This window comes from Onthophagus taurus, chromosome 8, assembly GCF_036711975.1.
Source record: "Onthophagus taurus isolate NC chromosome 8, IU_Otau_3.0, whole genome shotgun sequence".
Classification (NCBI taxonomy): Eukaryota; Metazoa; Arthropoda; class Insecta; order Coleoptera; family Scarabaeidae; genus Onthophagus; species Onthophagus taurus.
Window position 1 is genome coordinate 4,245,417 of NC_091973.1, and position 14,854 is coordinate 4,260,270.

General features: G+C 33.2%; 2 protein-coding genes across 4 annotated transcripts; one reads left to right on the plus strand and one right to left on the minus strand.

Annotated features, from left to right (window-relative positions):
* Positions 1–680: 680 nt before the first annotated feature.
* LOC111425214 (Smad/Smad4 homolog Medea) lies at positions 681–5,750 on the minus strand. 2 transcript variants are annotated; one of them, XM_023059107.2, is made up of 8 exons: positions 5,418–5,750; positions 2,999–3,359; positions 2,519–2,644; positions 2,239–2,427; positions 1,719–2,190; positions 1,499–1,667; positions 1,295–1,433; positions 681–1,240 (listed from the first exon to the last, which is right to left on the minus strand). In XM_023059107.2, the coding sequence occupies exons 1-8, from the start codon at positions 5,661–5,663 to the stop codon at positions 1,029–1,031; spliced, it is 1,914 nt and encodes a 637-aa protein (XP_022914875.1). In that variant the 5' UTR covers positions 5,664–5,750; the 3' UTR covers positions 681–1,028. The 2 variants fall into 2 exon arrangements, with proteins under 2 accessions (XP_022914875.1, XP_022914876.1); XM_023059108.2 differs by lacking the exon at positions 2,519–2,644.
* Positions 5,751–6,608: 858 nt separating this feature from the next.
* On the plus strand, positions 6,609–14,605 carry LOC111425175 (adaptor protein complex 2, subunit alpha). 2 transcript variants are annotated; one of them, XM_071198509.1, is made up of 9 exons: positions 6,609–6,866; positions 10,152–10,252; positions 10,328–10,539; positions 10,595–10,788; positions 10,917–11,148; positions 11,567–13,229; positions 13,285–13,429; positions 13,488–13,695; positions 13,759–14,605. In XM_071198509.1, exons 2-9 carry the CDS (start codon positions 10,189–10,191, stop codon positions 13,834–13,836), a joined length of 2,796 nt encoding a protein of 931 aa, XP_071054610.1. In that variant the 5' UTR covers positions 6,609–6,866; positions 10,152–10,188; the 3' UTR covers positions 13,837–14,605. The 2 variants fall into 2 exon arrangements, with proteins under 2 accessions (XP_071054610.1, XP_022914754.1); XM_023058986.2 differs by lacking the exon at positions 6,609–6,866 and adding an exon at positions 9,842–9,994.
* Positions 14,606–14,854: the final 249 nt, after the last annotated feature.

Below are 14,854 nucleotides of genomic sequence, written 5' to 3' on the forward strand. Positions count from 1 at the left end.
AATTTATATTTATACAGAGATATTTTTTAATGCATTTTTAGAATTTACTCTGTATATAATAATAATAATAACAAAATCGATCATTTATTTCGTGAACAAATTGAGTGCGAATGAGTGTGACCGTCCTTTGTACGGGAGGGGATGGGGGGATTTATTTTTTTCTTTTTTTGTTTTATTATAAAAAAAGGAGAAACAATAAAATATTAAAAACGATGGCACATAACTGTAATCAACAATACTTATCTAAAATATGTTTATAAAATGAACTAACGGGTCAACGAACACTTCGTAATTTAATAGAAAAAAAGTCTAACAACTTTGTCTTATTTGTGATTTATCACGAGTGTAGTGAGTTTATTTAAAAAATAAAGGAAACGAACATAATTAAGTAATAATATCAAGAAATAAAAAAATCTTGCGTGTATTTCCGTCGATGTTACCAGGTAGAAATCGCTTAGATATAAATATTTATAATATCTCATATGCTTTATGAACAAATTTATGAATAATTTTTTTATGAACAATATATTTCTCTATATAAAATTTTTCGATCACAGTTCACCGTTTTTTTGTCTTGTATTGTGGAGATTTTCCAAGGTAGTAGTAACATTGTATTTCCGGTTGGTAAAAAAAACTGATTAAAAAAAATATAGAAAATATAAGCGTACACGATTATGATATACATGTAACTTTCTTTTATTTTTATTCTTCAACGTTATTCTATATATATATAAAGTTGAAATCTACAGAGCCATCTGTCGTGCGCCGAAACTTGGGAACGTAAAGAATATTCAACGGGGGCCTGCACCGAATTATAATTAAATAAAAATATTTCTTCATTAAAAAAAAAGTATTTTCGGCATTTTTCCAGGATTTGAAATAAAGAAAAAATTTCGACGTCGCCGACGGATGGCGCTGTTACCCACGGAAAACGCCCTTTCCCGACTTTTTTTTTTTACACTTCTCTTTTAAAATATATTTGTTATTGATTATTCCGCGTCGGATAATGATCCACCATACTTTTATTATTATTCAACTCCTCGAGCTCCATCTATTGGCATTGTATGTAAAACTTCATCCAAAAGTTGTAAAGCTCTGTGTAAATGAACCTCAATCCAACACGGAGTCTCCTTTATTGATTTCCTTAAATAATCCGGACCCCAACCTTTTACAAAACTCAAACGAAGAATACATAATCTACGCAAATCGTCAACACCTATCCCAGTTGCAGCTGATAAACCTATTCAAAACATTTTTTTATGTCACTTAAAGATTTTGTAACATTTATAATTACTTATAGCTGGCGCTATTCCTCCAACTGAATGTGGACCAGGTATATGTCCAGCAACAGCAGCCGCTTGAGCTGCAGCAGCTGCTTGAGCTGTAGCAGCTTGAGTTGTTATTTGATGATGACATTGTCGTAAGTCAAATACCTAAAAAATTAATTAATAAAATTATAAAACTCCTTTAAAAAATGCGTTGCGATATAAATATTTACTTTTATGTAAGCTGAGGGATAAATTTTATGAACAGCGTCTCCTGGTTGTCGACCCGCTTCTCGATCTAAATAGTAACTTTGAACGAAAACTGAATGATCACTTAAACAGCGTAACCAAACATCACCTTCACCTCGAAGATCTAATTGGACCCCTTTTCCAATATGTAACCTAAATAAAAACATTTAATCCTAATTTTTGTATTATTTTTATCGAACCAACCTAGCTCTTTCACTATGGTCTGTACGATGCACATTACTCAAAGCACCCAAACAGAATCGATTTCCCCCAGATGGATCAACATAACCATCAATCGTAACATTTGGACAACTTGATGGGACTTTAAATGTTTCACCAACTTGGGTGTCAAGTTCAAAATACGCGACGGAACACCAATATTCAGGGGCTGGCTGAGTTGAAAGTGGTCCGGAAATATTAACTTCGTTATTATGATTCCAATAAGAATTCATTTGTTGATTTCGATTATCTGGCGGTTGCATTGATTGTGTGTAAGTTAAAGTATTTGATCCCGTCCACGTCCCTCCTGTTCCCGTAAAATTATTTTGCCCCATTGTTGATGCCGGCTGTGTTACTTGACCAGGAACAACATTGCTTGTTGTTACAACGGGACCGCCTGTTGTGCTGTTAAAACCATTTTGTTGAAGATTAGGCGATACTGGAGAACTCGTTGTACCTAAATAATTTTATTAATTTTTTTTTTGAGACAACCATCTATAAATACCAATTGTTGGAGCCATCGTATCAGCAGGTGCTCGTTCTGGAACACCAGAAGGTTGTGGAGGATTGTAAAACGGTTGAGCCTGTCCATGTAATGTAGTATTTGACGCGCTTTGAGGTTGCTGATGTGGTAAGGTGGGCGGTTGGACTTGCGATGGACCTGGAAGGTTATGTTGGTGAACAGGAACAGGTGCTAATTAGAAAAAAAAGAACAAAAAGAATCAGAAAAACATTAAATCGAAAATAAATTAAAAAAGAAATAAATAAATAAATAAAAATCTTACGGTGTACTAAATGCATGCGTGGTGGAACCCAATTGGGTCTTGGACATGCATCATTTGGTGCCTCTTGTTTAGGAACGGGCTGTGGTGGTCCTATAGGTCGGCTGTTGTTATACATTCCCGGATTACCTAACGTCGCAACATAAATAAACCGTGCAAAAAAAACTAAAACATGATATGTCATATTAAAAACGTATAAAATGAAATCTATAACTAAAACGGCGATTAAAATAACTGGGCAAATCACGATGAGTACCGGCCAAAAAATTAAACAGAATTCAACCGGTAAATAATAAAAAGCCGAACGATTCAGGAACAAAATAAAATCCACCAACATCGTTGCACTGATTATGTTTCAATTAGGTCTTCGACTTCCAAATATATCAAACCCCTCTCCATTCAAAAACTACTCATAATTTGATAAAGCATGCATTCAATGGAACAATTCATTAATCAACATTTTCTAAGAATATCTTTACATACCTTGAGGTTGTGGGAGACCTTGAATTTGAAAATTTTGTTGAGGTGGATGATGTTGTATCGTTTGAGTGACGGAAACTCCTAATTCAGTGTCAACATCCATGCTCGCCCCTGGTACGGGTCCTCCAGCAGTGTACTCATCTTTTACAAGCCGCGTAGGTCCCGTTTGTAAAGTCAACCCGGATAAGTCAATTCCCGGCGATACAACTCTCTCGTAATGATACGGATTCACACAAACCGAATCGCATTTTAAATCGAATGCAAACTGACAGTATTTGACATGTTTTAATTCGTTTTTATGCAAATCTGGCCATCGCCAAATTCTTGCGTAGATCACGTGTGGGAAACCTTTACGCCCAGCAACCTTAACAATAATTATTTAAATATTAAAAAATAATAACGTATTTCAAAAATTGATTATATTAATTTAGTGGTAAAGATAACAATTTCTAAGAATTTTATTTCGACGTCTTCGAAGTCGACCGAGATTATTTCTTCCATAAAGTTGTTACTGGTATCACTCGTGATTCGGAGCGTAACACCAAGTCTATCCTGCTTGAAGTTTTGTTGGACTACGACAACGCACTGAAGATTCCAAAACGTCAGACGAAATAAATGGAAGATGTGAGGTTTATTTAATAATTAACCTTACTTTTCTCTATCATCATATTTTTTTAATCAAATCTTTGAGTTAGGTTGGTTTGTGAAATTCGGTTTTGGCTTGGGTTGGTTTAACTTGGGATGCTTCGACTTGGGTTGAGTCGGTTTTGGTTTGTCTTGGGTTGGTTTGTAGCTTGGAACTGCTAGCAAGAGTACCACGACCACCAGAATTTTGTAAAAGCACGTGAAAAAAAACCTTAACTTGTTTGAATCTGATGGAAGAAATAATCTCGGCCGACTTCGAAGCTTACAAAAGACTAAATACTGCTGATAGAAGACTGTAGTGTCAGCAGAAGAGTAGATATTGCTAATGGACGACTACATACTACTGGCAGAAGACTAAATACTGTTGGTACCCAAGTATCACGAACAATACAATACATCTATTATGATACTTCTTGGGACGTCTTGGAAGTTGGTCAAGATTATTTCTTTCATAAATTTCAAACTGTTTTAGAGAAATAATCTCGGTCGACTTCGAAGACGTCGGCCGCCCCAAGTATCACGAATAATATAATAAATATATCCTGCTTGAAATTTATGGAAGAAATAATCTCGGCCGACTTCGAAGATGTCGGCCGCCCTAAGTATTTTTCATAGTACTTCTTGGTACGTCTTGGAAATTGGTCGAGATTATTTCTTATATCACGAACATAACTTGGGGCGGCCGACGTCTTCGAAGTCGGCCGAGATTATTTCTTCCATAAATTTCAAACTGTTTTAGACAAATAATCTCGGCCGACTTCGAAGACGTCGGCCGCCCCAAATATCATGAACAATATAATAAATATATCCTGCTTGAAATTTATGGAAGAAATAATCTCGGCCGACTTCGAAGATGTCGGCCGCCCTAAATATTTTTCATGACACTTCTTGGTACGTCTTGGAAATTGGTCGAGATTATTTCTTATATCACGAACATAACTTGGGGCGGCCGACGTCTTTGAAGTAATCAAATAAATTTCATGCTGGTTTAGAGAAATAATCTCGGCCGACTTCGAAGACGTCGGCCGCCCTAAGTATTTTTCATGACACTTCTTGGGACATGTTGGAAGTTGGCCGAGATTATGCTTCGTCAAATCAACGACACATTTAAAACTTGGAAAGAATTCTTGTTCTTGATTGTTTTGTGCTCATTTTCGAAGTCGAAACGACGAAGCATAGCTTTTGCGTAACTTTGGAATTTCCGAGATGCGTTATCTGAGGTAATTGTGTTGTTGTTTCTTGATTTATAAAACTGGAAAATATAATGTGCAGTAAAGTAGCACTATCAAGAAAATGAATGATGGCGAAATTGTTCATGTCAAAAGTCAGGTAATAGATAGACTTGAAATACCAATATTGCTGAAGTCAGTGCGAAATAATATTGAAAATGTAATGCCCATTGGTGATGATTATACTAAACAAATAAAGAATCCTAAAAAAAGAAAGATTTGCGCCATTTTCTCTCCTCTAATGGACAAATAGCCATGTATGTTGATTTTCTGAAGTAAATATTATTAAAAAATGACGCCTTTGATGAAGCATAGCCATTTTGTATAAAAAATAATCATAACCTTCAATGGTTAAAAGAAGATTTTTGCACAATTTTTATATTTTACAAAATATATTTCGCAATTAATAAAATTATAACTGACTCATTGAATGAGTATAATGTAAAAAATATGAAGTATGTGCAACTTTTAAGATATTTTTATTCTTAATTAAAAAAAAATAAAATGATTAGTATAGTCTTTTATTTATTTATTTGAGTTATATTTACCTGTAATCTTCCATCTAATGTTCGTTGTATAGTAACACACTTGCTTGGATGAGCTCCATTGGTGGTTATGGCTGTAATAAGTGAATCTAATTCGTCCCTCTTTTCTTTTAGTTTCTTAACAAGAGATTCAATGGCCCTTTTAGCAAAACCCTCGCTTTCGCCCCCTTGTCGGTGACACATTAAGCTGTGTACGATGCTGAGACAAGCGTCTGCTGAGGTAGGAGCATTCGTAGTGAGCCCTGACATTTCTGTCTTTTTCTTATAACTTGCAACACTATGAAGACATAACCTCGTAATTAAATGATGAAGGGCAGCGTTGAGTCAGTCGACCGCCTTAAATCATAACATAATAATCATAATATTTAGTAAACTTGCCATAAGAGATTACAATACAACTCCCACCACCGTTTTTACTAATCAATAATAGGTTGGTTTATTTATACATTGTAAATTATAGATACCTTTTCGCTTTTGACCGGAACCCTTTTTTTCATCTATGGTTGTCTTTTTCCAGTTAATTTTTAGGTTAAACTTCGTACGGTTTCGGACTCGAACATCATTAGAACGAACAAAGACACCAAGCGTTTTGCGTTTTATTCTGCATTTGAAACGGTCTCCGGTATCAAAACCAGTACTCGAAATATATACAGCACACTTTACGTGGCTTAACCTACACTGTTACTGATTTTATACAACGAACTTTATTATACAGTATACATATAAAAGTCGTATACATCTTTTAAGTTGGCAATATTCAAATATTGGCAACATTCGCTGTCATTCGCCAAATATAAAGTCAAATTTATAAATTAAAACTTTTTATATTAATACATTAAATGTACTAAATTACCATAAAATCGATCTAATAATTTAAAAATTACGTTTTTTTCTAGTATTATTGCAAAATTTAGTATAAATTTTAGGTTAAAAAGGTGACATTGACATTTCGAATAATTAGAAAAATGTCAAAATACTTCTTTAAATGTTAAATATAATAAAATTTATTTAATAAAATTTGAACAGTATAAGTTAGGTCTTAATCCTATTCACCCAATATAAATGAGTAAAGTAACTGTTACTCGAACGAAATGTAAAAATTTTTGTTAAGGATCGTCTAACTCGATATGTTGTGGCGCCTTCCGTATAAAACCATTTAAGATCGCTTTAAAATTCATTACTTAAACGACTTACGAAATGATTAAAAGTTAAGCTGTATGATTAGCTTTTCCGGGATGCAATCGAAACCGAAGATAAAATAACCCCGATTTATCGACAATCGTTATTTCAATTGAATAAAAAAAAACGGGATAAGAGATAAATTTAGCGACGTGGTCAATACGAAGCTAATTGTTTTGTTGTTTGTTAACTGTTGAGATTCAACTCCCAGTTTCATTTAATCATTAATAAGCCTTTTTTTAAGTTTAACTTTTAAGTTATTATTTTAAAAAGGTAAGTGTTTTTAATAATAAAGTAAATTTTATTATTAATAATAAACATTTTAATAAATTCAAATTGTATTGATTTTGAAATCAAATTAAATCAATCGAAATTTTGAAATAAATAATTCCTTTATTAATTTGATAATTTTAATTAACAAATAAAAATTGATTAATTCAAATTTAAAATAAGAAATATTAATCGAACATGAATGATATATTGGCTGTCTTTTTTATGTCTTATGTCGCGAAAGCGCTTGCGCAAATTGTAAATTTTAAAGAGATTAAAATGTTTCGCGCGTATTTTGTGCGGATTTAAAATGCAATTATTATTGCAAAACTATAACGCAACTTTATCTAGGTTTACTTTAATTATAAATTATCATTGATGCATCAAATAAATTAGAATTTGTACTTTTGTGTGTAATTGAGTTTGAATATTGCTTTAAATTTCAACTTTATCTACTAGGCTCCTAGGTTGTTCATTAATTTTTTAAAAATTAAATTAATACATACATAGTAATTAATTTTTAACATGATTTATAACCTCACGCTATTTAATAAAGCTATTACATTTATCAAAGATATAATAAAATTCATAAAATATGTACTTATGTAATAATTACATTTTAAGTGGCTTAGTCCTAAAATATGTTAATAATTATTTATTGTACATATGAAACCTATAATCTGTAATATATAGATGTCCCGTTAAGGTTTTACTATCCGTGCAAAATCTTCGTAACCGCTCAATGGAAACAATTGCGGTAAAGTTTATTGTAATCAGTGAACATTTTTGCGTATTACATGTTAATTTGGACATTTTTGGATCCACGGTTTTTCTTTTATCGCGAGTTAAGTAAAAAAAGTACCCGATTTTTGAGAGCGCCTGCAACCTTGTCTACTTTGCGATTTTTTTTCTCCAAAACTATTTGACAAAAAAATTTCAAATTTGTGCTGGTGGTAAATCGATATCTTCTTAATGTGGGGCATATTTTATTTTTTCGATATTACATATAGTTTCGCGGAAATTATAGTATTATTAATTATAGTATTTTTTAAAATTTCGCGGTGTTTATTTCGAAAACGACCTGGCGGATTTCAACGCGGTTTTTATCAAAATATGTCAAATAATGTTGAATTACAAATTAAAGAGAAACAGATATAAGCTATCCGTCCAATTGGAACAGATGGTGTGTCCTAGACAGTACGTCGCGCCTTTATCTTACCTACATAAAGAAATAAGACGCGACGTCGTATTTGCAGTAAGACCGTTTGGTTTAAAACAAATAAGCGATTACATATTTTTGTGATTTTTTGTACTATTTACTTCACAGATGCTTAGTCACCATAAAATTTGCTGAACATAGTGAAAACCGCATCTTGATATTGCCAGCCGTTCTCGAATTATAGAAGAAAATATTAAAAAATCGTGTATCTTAATCCGATCAAGTTACCTTAGCAAACAAATAAGAGAGCACAAAAATGTTATTATCTAGAACCTTCCTTCACACTTTATCCAAGCTTAGAATTGGTTCAAAACTATTCAACTAACGAATCAATGAAACATCAACAATGATAATAAAACAAAATAAACCAAAACACTTAGAATTACTAAAATTTTTGGAAAAAATAGCTCAAATGCCGTCCATAAACCACGATGCATTTATTTAATCGTGTCGACGAAAAAAAAAACGCTGTTTAAGTCTCAGCCTTGGACACGTTTCAAATGACATTTACTTTTTTGTCATATTTTCCTTTTTTGTTGGTTTTTCTTGAAAAGTCTGGTCGTTTAGTGTATCCCATAGATAAAAATCTAAAAAGGGGCTTTGCTCGAACCAAGAATGCATATTATGCTAGTTTACACCAGCTTGTTGAAAGATTTGCCCGAATCATATTTAAAAGTCAATACCTATAACCCCTCAAACTTTTTCTACTTATACACCCTCTATAAGTAATGATTTCCCCTCAATTAAATAAAATTGAATTTGAAAAAACTGCAAGAAAGGATATTGAGATGTATGGAAAATATGGTAATAGAGTCAATAGAGATAATAGCATTATGGAATCCATGACAGCAGCGAAAGAATTAATGAGATTGTCTAGAAATTACAAATATTCAAGCAAGTCCAAAACTAGATTGCAGAGTCTGTCATGTACCATAAAGAATATCTGCTTTGAATTAGGCAAGTAAAGCATGTCTCTTTTTATGGTACATGACAAAAGCACACGAGTATACATATATACACAAAAATATATAACGCAAAAAATATTCGAAATAAATATGTGGTGGATAATAGTTCAGTCTGTTATAGTTAAGGCCTGATGTAAAACAATGTGTTGATACATATTATTCTCATGAGGAATCTTGTGGACAATTGTTTTCGGGGTTCCCAGATTATATGGGATTGTATTGCGCACCAATGTGATTTACGAATTTATAGAGATGTCTAAATGGGCTACATGAAAATAAAAAATAAAAAATGTCTTTCTTTGTCGTAGTTGTATTGCACATTTTTGCCATGCAGTATCATACTATAGTATCATAGAATTGATGGCAGCCGAGTTTTTAATATTTTCTTCTATAATTCGAGAATGGATGGCGGTAGCAAGATACTTCAAAATAATTTCTCTTGCCCATTTTCACACTTTGCCTATAAGGATTTTTTCCCACCGTTGTCGAGATACAGCCGCTTCGTACTCATAACTAAATATTTAGATTTTAAGTTACGTTCAATTTAAAATCGTTTATTTGGTGATTTATAAACATCAAGGTCATCAGCTGCTATTAATTTTTAATTCTACCGTCCAATAAGATAATAGCGTGCTCACGCATGCCTCTTGGATAGAATGGACATAACAGAGACAGACATAAATATATCTGCACTCTAGTTTTGACACTATTTTTCCGCCGTAGTCAGTTAATATGAGATAGTATATATATGACTAAAGAGGTAAAAAATGAAATAATTTCTGCATTACCGACATTGTCGTGACATGACACCGGTTTGTAGCGCCTCCTTCTTTCGCATTATAACGTAGAGTAATTTGTAAATAGGGTGTTGGGTAGGAATTGGGACATTTTTGGTACGTTTAAGTGTGTAAATTGGTCGCTCGATCGTTATTGTAAAGATCTATAAGGTAGGTGAAGTCATAACGTGGCATTTTTGATTGTCAAAATCGGTTTAGATTCTTAGATTTCTTGGCCAGGGGGAGGGTCATTTGACCTTTTTGTTATTTTCGGTCAAACGGGGTGAGATGTGGGTCAAATTATGAAATAATTCCGTTCAATTTTCAGGTTTTTAATAATCTCGGTGGTCGGCAGCCCCCTTAAAATGCCAGCTGTTCGAGGAGATGGCATGCGAGGCCTTGCAGTATTTATATCTGACATAAGAAACTGTAAGTGAACTTTGTGATTTAACTATATATAAGGATATGATTAAATTTGATTTAAATATATTCCTTTTTCTTTAGGCAAGAGCAAAGAGGCGGAAATAAAAAGGATCAACAAGGAATTAGCTAACATACGAAGTAAATTTAAAGGCGACAGAACCTTAGATGGGTACCAAAAGAAAAAATACGTCTGCAAACTTTTATTCATATTTCTTTTGGGTCATGACATCGATTTTGGACACATGGAGGCGGTCAACCTCTTGTCTTCTAACAAATACTCAGAGAAACAGATTGTGAGTGGTTTAAATTTAATTTAAAGAAATTAAAAAATGATTATCAACATTTTAGGGTTATTTATTCATATCTGTGCTAGTCAACACAAACAGCGAGCTTATAAAACTGATTATACAGAGCATTAAAAACGATTTGCAATCCAGAAATCCTATCCATGTTAATTTAGCTTTACAATGTATAGCAAATATTGGCAGCAAAGAAATGGCTGAAGCTTTTGGCAACGAAATTCCAAAACTGCTAGTATCAGGGTGGGTATAAATAATTTTTATTTCGATTACATCATTAGGATTAAGATTTTTTACTTTAATTATATCAAATCTTATCTGTTAAGATATATAAATATGTTTGAATAATACAATTATTTTATAATTTGTAGGGATACTATGGATGTAGTGAAACAAAGCGCTGCTTTATGTTTATTGCGATTGTTTCGTACCTCCCAAGAAATCATACCAGGAGGCGAATGGACCTCCAGAATAATACATTTGCTTAACGATCAACATATGGGTGTAGTTACGGCCGCAACCAGTTTAATAGACGCATTGGTTAAGAAAAACCCTGATGAGTACAAAGGTTGCGTGTCTTTAGCAGTTTCAAGATTAAGCAGAGTAAGATTTTTTTACAATAAATTCCTTGAAATCCAATCTTGGAATGTAAATCCGATTTATTATCTCGCGAATAATTAAACAATCGAATTTTTCTTCGAAATTGTTTTTGAGTCATCATATACCCAATTATGCGAATTGTACCAAATCCAATCGCTTTAAATTTCGTTCATTCATTCTCAAGATAAGAACATGATTTACCTCCCATGTTTTATTATTTAATTATTTCTATTATCCTATCAAAATTAACTATTATCCATGCCAAAAGTTAATTAAACATTTATAAATTAAAAAGATACAGAACGTCGCGCCTTTATCTTACCTACATGAAGAAAAAAAGGCGCGACGTCCTGTCTCTGGAACATTCGCACCGATAGTAGATTAATAAAAAGAATCAACAAATTTCTTTATGTTTTTATAGATTGTAACAGCTAGTTACACAGATTTACAAGATTACACATATTATTTTGTGCCAGCACCATGGCTCTCTGTAAAATTATTAAGATTGTTACAAAATTATACTCCCCCAGCTGAAGATCCCGGCGTTCGAGGTCGTTTAAATGAATGTTTAGATACTATATTGAACAAAGCGCAAGAGCCGCCGAAATCTAAGAAAGTACAACATTCGAATGCTAAGAATGCGGTGCTTTTTGAGGCAATTAGCCTAATCATTCATAATGACAGTGAGGCGAATTTGTTGGTGCGCGCTTGTAACCAATTGGGTCAGTTTTTGAGTAATAGGGAGACGAATCTCCGATATTTGGCGTTGGAATCGATGTGTCATTTGGCTACGTCTGAATTTTCGCACGAAGCTGTTAAAAAACACCAAGAAGTGGTGATTTTGTCGATGAAAATGGAGAAGGATGTGTCGGTAAGGCAACAGGCTGTTGATTTGTTGTACGCGATGTGCGATAAAACTAACGCGGAAGAAATCGTACAAGAAATGTTGAATTATTTGGAAACTGCCGATTATTCGATTCGCGAAGAAATGGTTTTAAAAGTTGCTATTTTAGCTGAAAAATATGCAACCGATTATACTTGGTATGTTGACGTGATTTTAAATTTGATTCGAATAGCTGGAGATTACGTTTCTGAGGAGGTTTGGTATAGAGTTATCCAAATAGTAATAAACCGCGATGAAGTGCAAGGATATGCCGCTAAAACAGTCTTCGAAGCTTTACAAGCCCCCGCCTGTCATGAAAACATGGTTAAAGTTGGCGGATATATTTTAGGAGAGTTTGGTAACCTTATAGCAGGGGATCACCGCTCTTCGCCGTCCGTACAATTCCAATTGCTCCACTCAAAATATCATTTGTGTTCTCCAATGACTCGCGCTCTTCTACTTTCAACTTACATCAAATTCGTAAATTTATTCCCTGAAATTCGTACTCAAGTTCAAGATGTCTTCAAACAACACAGTAATTTACGTTCAGCTGACGCTGAGCTTCAACAACGAGCTTCTGAATACTTGCAATTAAGCATTATAGCTAGCCCAGATGTTTTAGCAACCGTTTTGGAAGAAATGCCAGCGTTCCCAGAACGGGAAAGCTCCATTTTAGCCGTACTAAAAAAGAAGAAGCCAGGACGTGTTCCTGAAAATGAAATTAAAGAAGGAAAAAGTCCCACTCCGGCCACAAATCACAATAACGACGTAAATAACTCAACTTCAACCGTATCAGGCGATTTACTTGGATTATCAACACCTCCAACATCACAACCTGGTAGCGGAAATACCGGGGTGCTTCTAGATGTTTTAGGCGACATTTACGGAAAATCGAACAGCGCCACACAAAATAATATGTATAATCCGAAAAAATTCGTTTGCAAAAACAATGGAGTCCTTTTTGAAAACGATCTCATTCAAATTGGCGTAAAAAGCGAATTTCGTCAAAACTTGGGACGTCTTGGATTATTCTACGGAAACAAAACTTCCTTACCTTTGCAAAATTTTGTTCCTACATTATTGTGGAACGATGAACAAGCTTCCAAAATGAGTATTCAAATCAAACCTGTTGAACCTACTTTAGAAGCTGGCGCGCAAATTCAACAGATGTTGAACGCTGAATGTATTGATGATTATACAGGTACATCTCTGCTTTTAATTTATTTATGGCTAAATAAATTTCATTTTCATTTTAGATGCACCAAGTATGGCCATATCATTTACTCATAATAACGTTTCTCAAAAGATAAACTTAAAGTTACCTTTAACAATAAATAAGTTCTTTGAGCCAACGGATATGAATGGCGAATCGTTCTTTGCGAGATGGAAAAATTTAGCCGGGTATTAAATATATTGGTTTTTATTTAATGGAGATTTTTATTATTTTGTTTTGTTTTAGTGGTAATCAACAACGCTCGCAAAAAATTTTTAAAGCATCAACTCCAATGGATTTGCAAGCTGCTCGAACGAAAATAATGGGATTTGGAATGCAACTTTTAGATGGAATAGATCCGAATCCGGATAATTTTGTTTGCGCGGGTATAATACATATGAGAACCCAACAAGTTGGGTGTTTATTACGTTTGGAACCAAATAAGAACGCTCAGGTATAATTTAATAAATTTCAAAAAAATTTATTTTTGTAAATATAATTTATTTTTTTGTTGCAGATGTATAGATTAACTGTGCGTTCCAGTAAAGAAAGCGTTTCGGTTGAAATTTGTGATCTCTTAGCCGATCAGTTTTAATTAGTAGATTCCCATAAACAAAAAAGATTAAATAATAACATGAGGGTGCATTCCATTGAGTTCTAATTGAAAAAAATTCGGGTCAAAACGAACGAACAAGCTTGTATTTTTTATTTTATTTTTTTTTTTGTTGAATACGCTTCTGTGTAACTTAGAGTTCGCTAACGAAAAATGGCAAAGAACAAAAAATGAGACAATATTATAAAAGTATTTCAACAGTTTCATAACATATATTTGAATACATTAAATGTATTTTCTAATATCAGTCTTGTGGGTCCATATTCGAGTGCGTTTTGTTGAAACCCGTTCGATACGATCTCGTGAGACATAGTTAAAGATGTTCTAATTTGTGCCCTTATGTCAGATTTAAGGCAAACGCATGGTTCCCTGGAGGAGTCGTCTCTTTCGGAATCAGGGGGAAGACTCAAATAATAATCTCGAAATTCTAGCAAAACACTTATAACCAAATTTCTATTATTAATATATTATTATTTTACACGTTTATTTAAAAATAGCCGTTAAGATTATTAACGATTTAAAACAAATCTAAACGACGACGTGTTATTATTTGTATATGTTGATTGTATAAACCAGTAAAGAAAATGCTTATATCTATAGTACGTAGTCTACGTGTATTGTCTATAGAAATTCCATTATAGTTATCGTTTTTCCGACATAAGTTATTCCTATTTTTTTATATATCAGTACTCATGCATGAAATGCATTTCATGTACAACTATGTTATGTGTAATATACGATCCAAATTTAATAGCGTTTTATCTCAATACTATTTATATCCTTGGAAAAATCCTTCTCAAATCCGAAAACAATAAGATAGATTTTTCCTAATCGCTGGTGTATATTAAGTTTATTAACATATTTTTTTTTAGTTCTATGAGAAGATCTCGACCTTTCTTGAATATAAATTAAAAACGGTCACCATTTCAAGGACTCTAAACGGCTTAAATAGTAGATAAATAGTCGATGAATAGACGATTTATAACGAGATAAGATCCGT

Excerpts from the sequence above, each read along its gene's own strand:
- LOC111425214 (XM_023059107.2), bottom strand. The coding sequence starts at position 5,663 with ATGTCAGGGCTCACTACGAATGCTCCTACCTCAGCAGACGCTTGTCTC. Across the intron at positions 1,668-1,718 it reads GACCATAGTGAAAGAGCTAG|GTTACATATTGGAAAAGGGG; the intron begins GTTGGTTCGATA and ends GTTTTTATTTAG. Across the intron at positions 1,241-1,294 it reads AGGAATAGCGCCAGCTATAA|GTTTATCAGCTGCAACTGGG; the intron begins GTAATTATAAAT and ends TGTTTTGAATAG.
- LOC111425175 (XM_071198509.1), top strand. The coding sequence starts at position 10,189 with ATGCCAGCTGTTCGAGGAGATGGCATGCGAGGCCTTGCAGTATTTATA. Across the intron at positions 11,149-11,566 it reads CAGTTTCAAGATTAAGCAGA|ATTGTAACAGCTAGTTACAC; the intron begins GTAAGATTTTTT and ends ATGTTTTTATAG. Across the intron at positions 13,230-13,284 it reads ATGTATTGATGATTATACAG|ATGCACCAAGTATGGCCATA; the intron begins GTACATCTCTGC and ends TTTTCATTTTAG.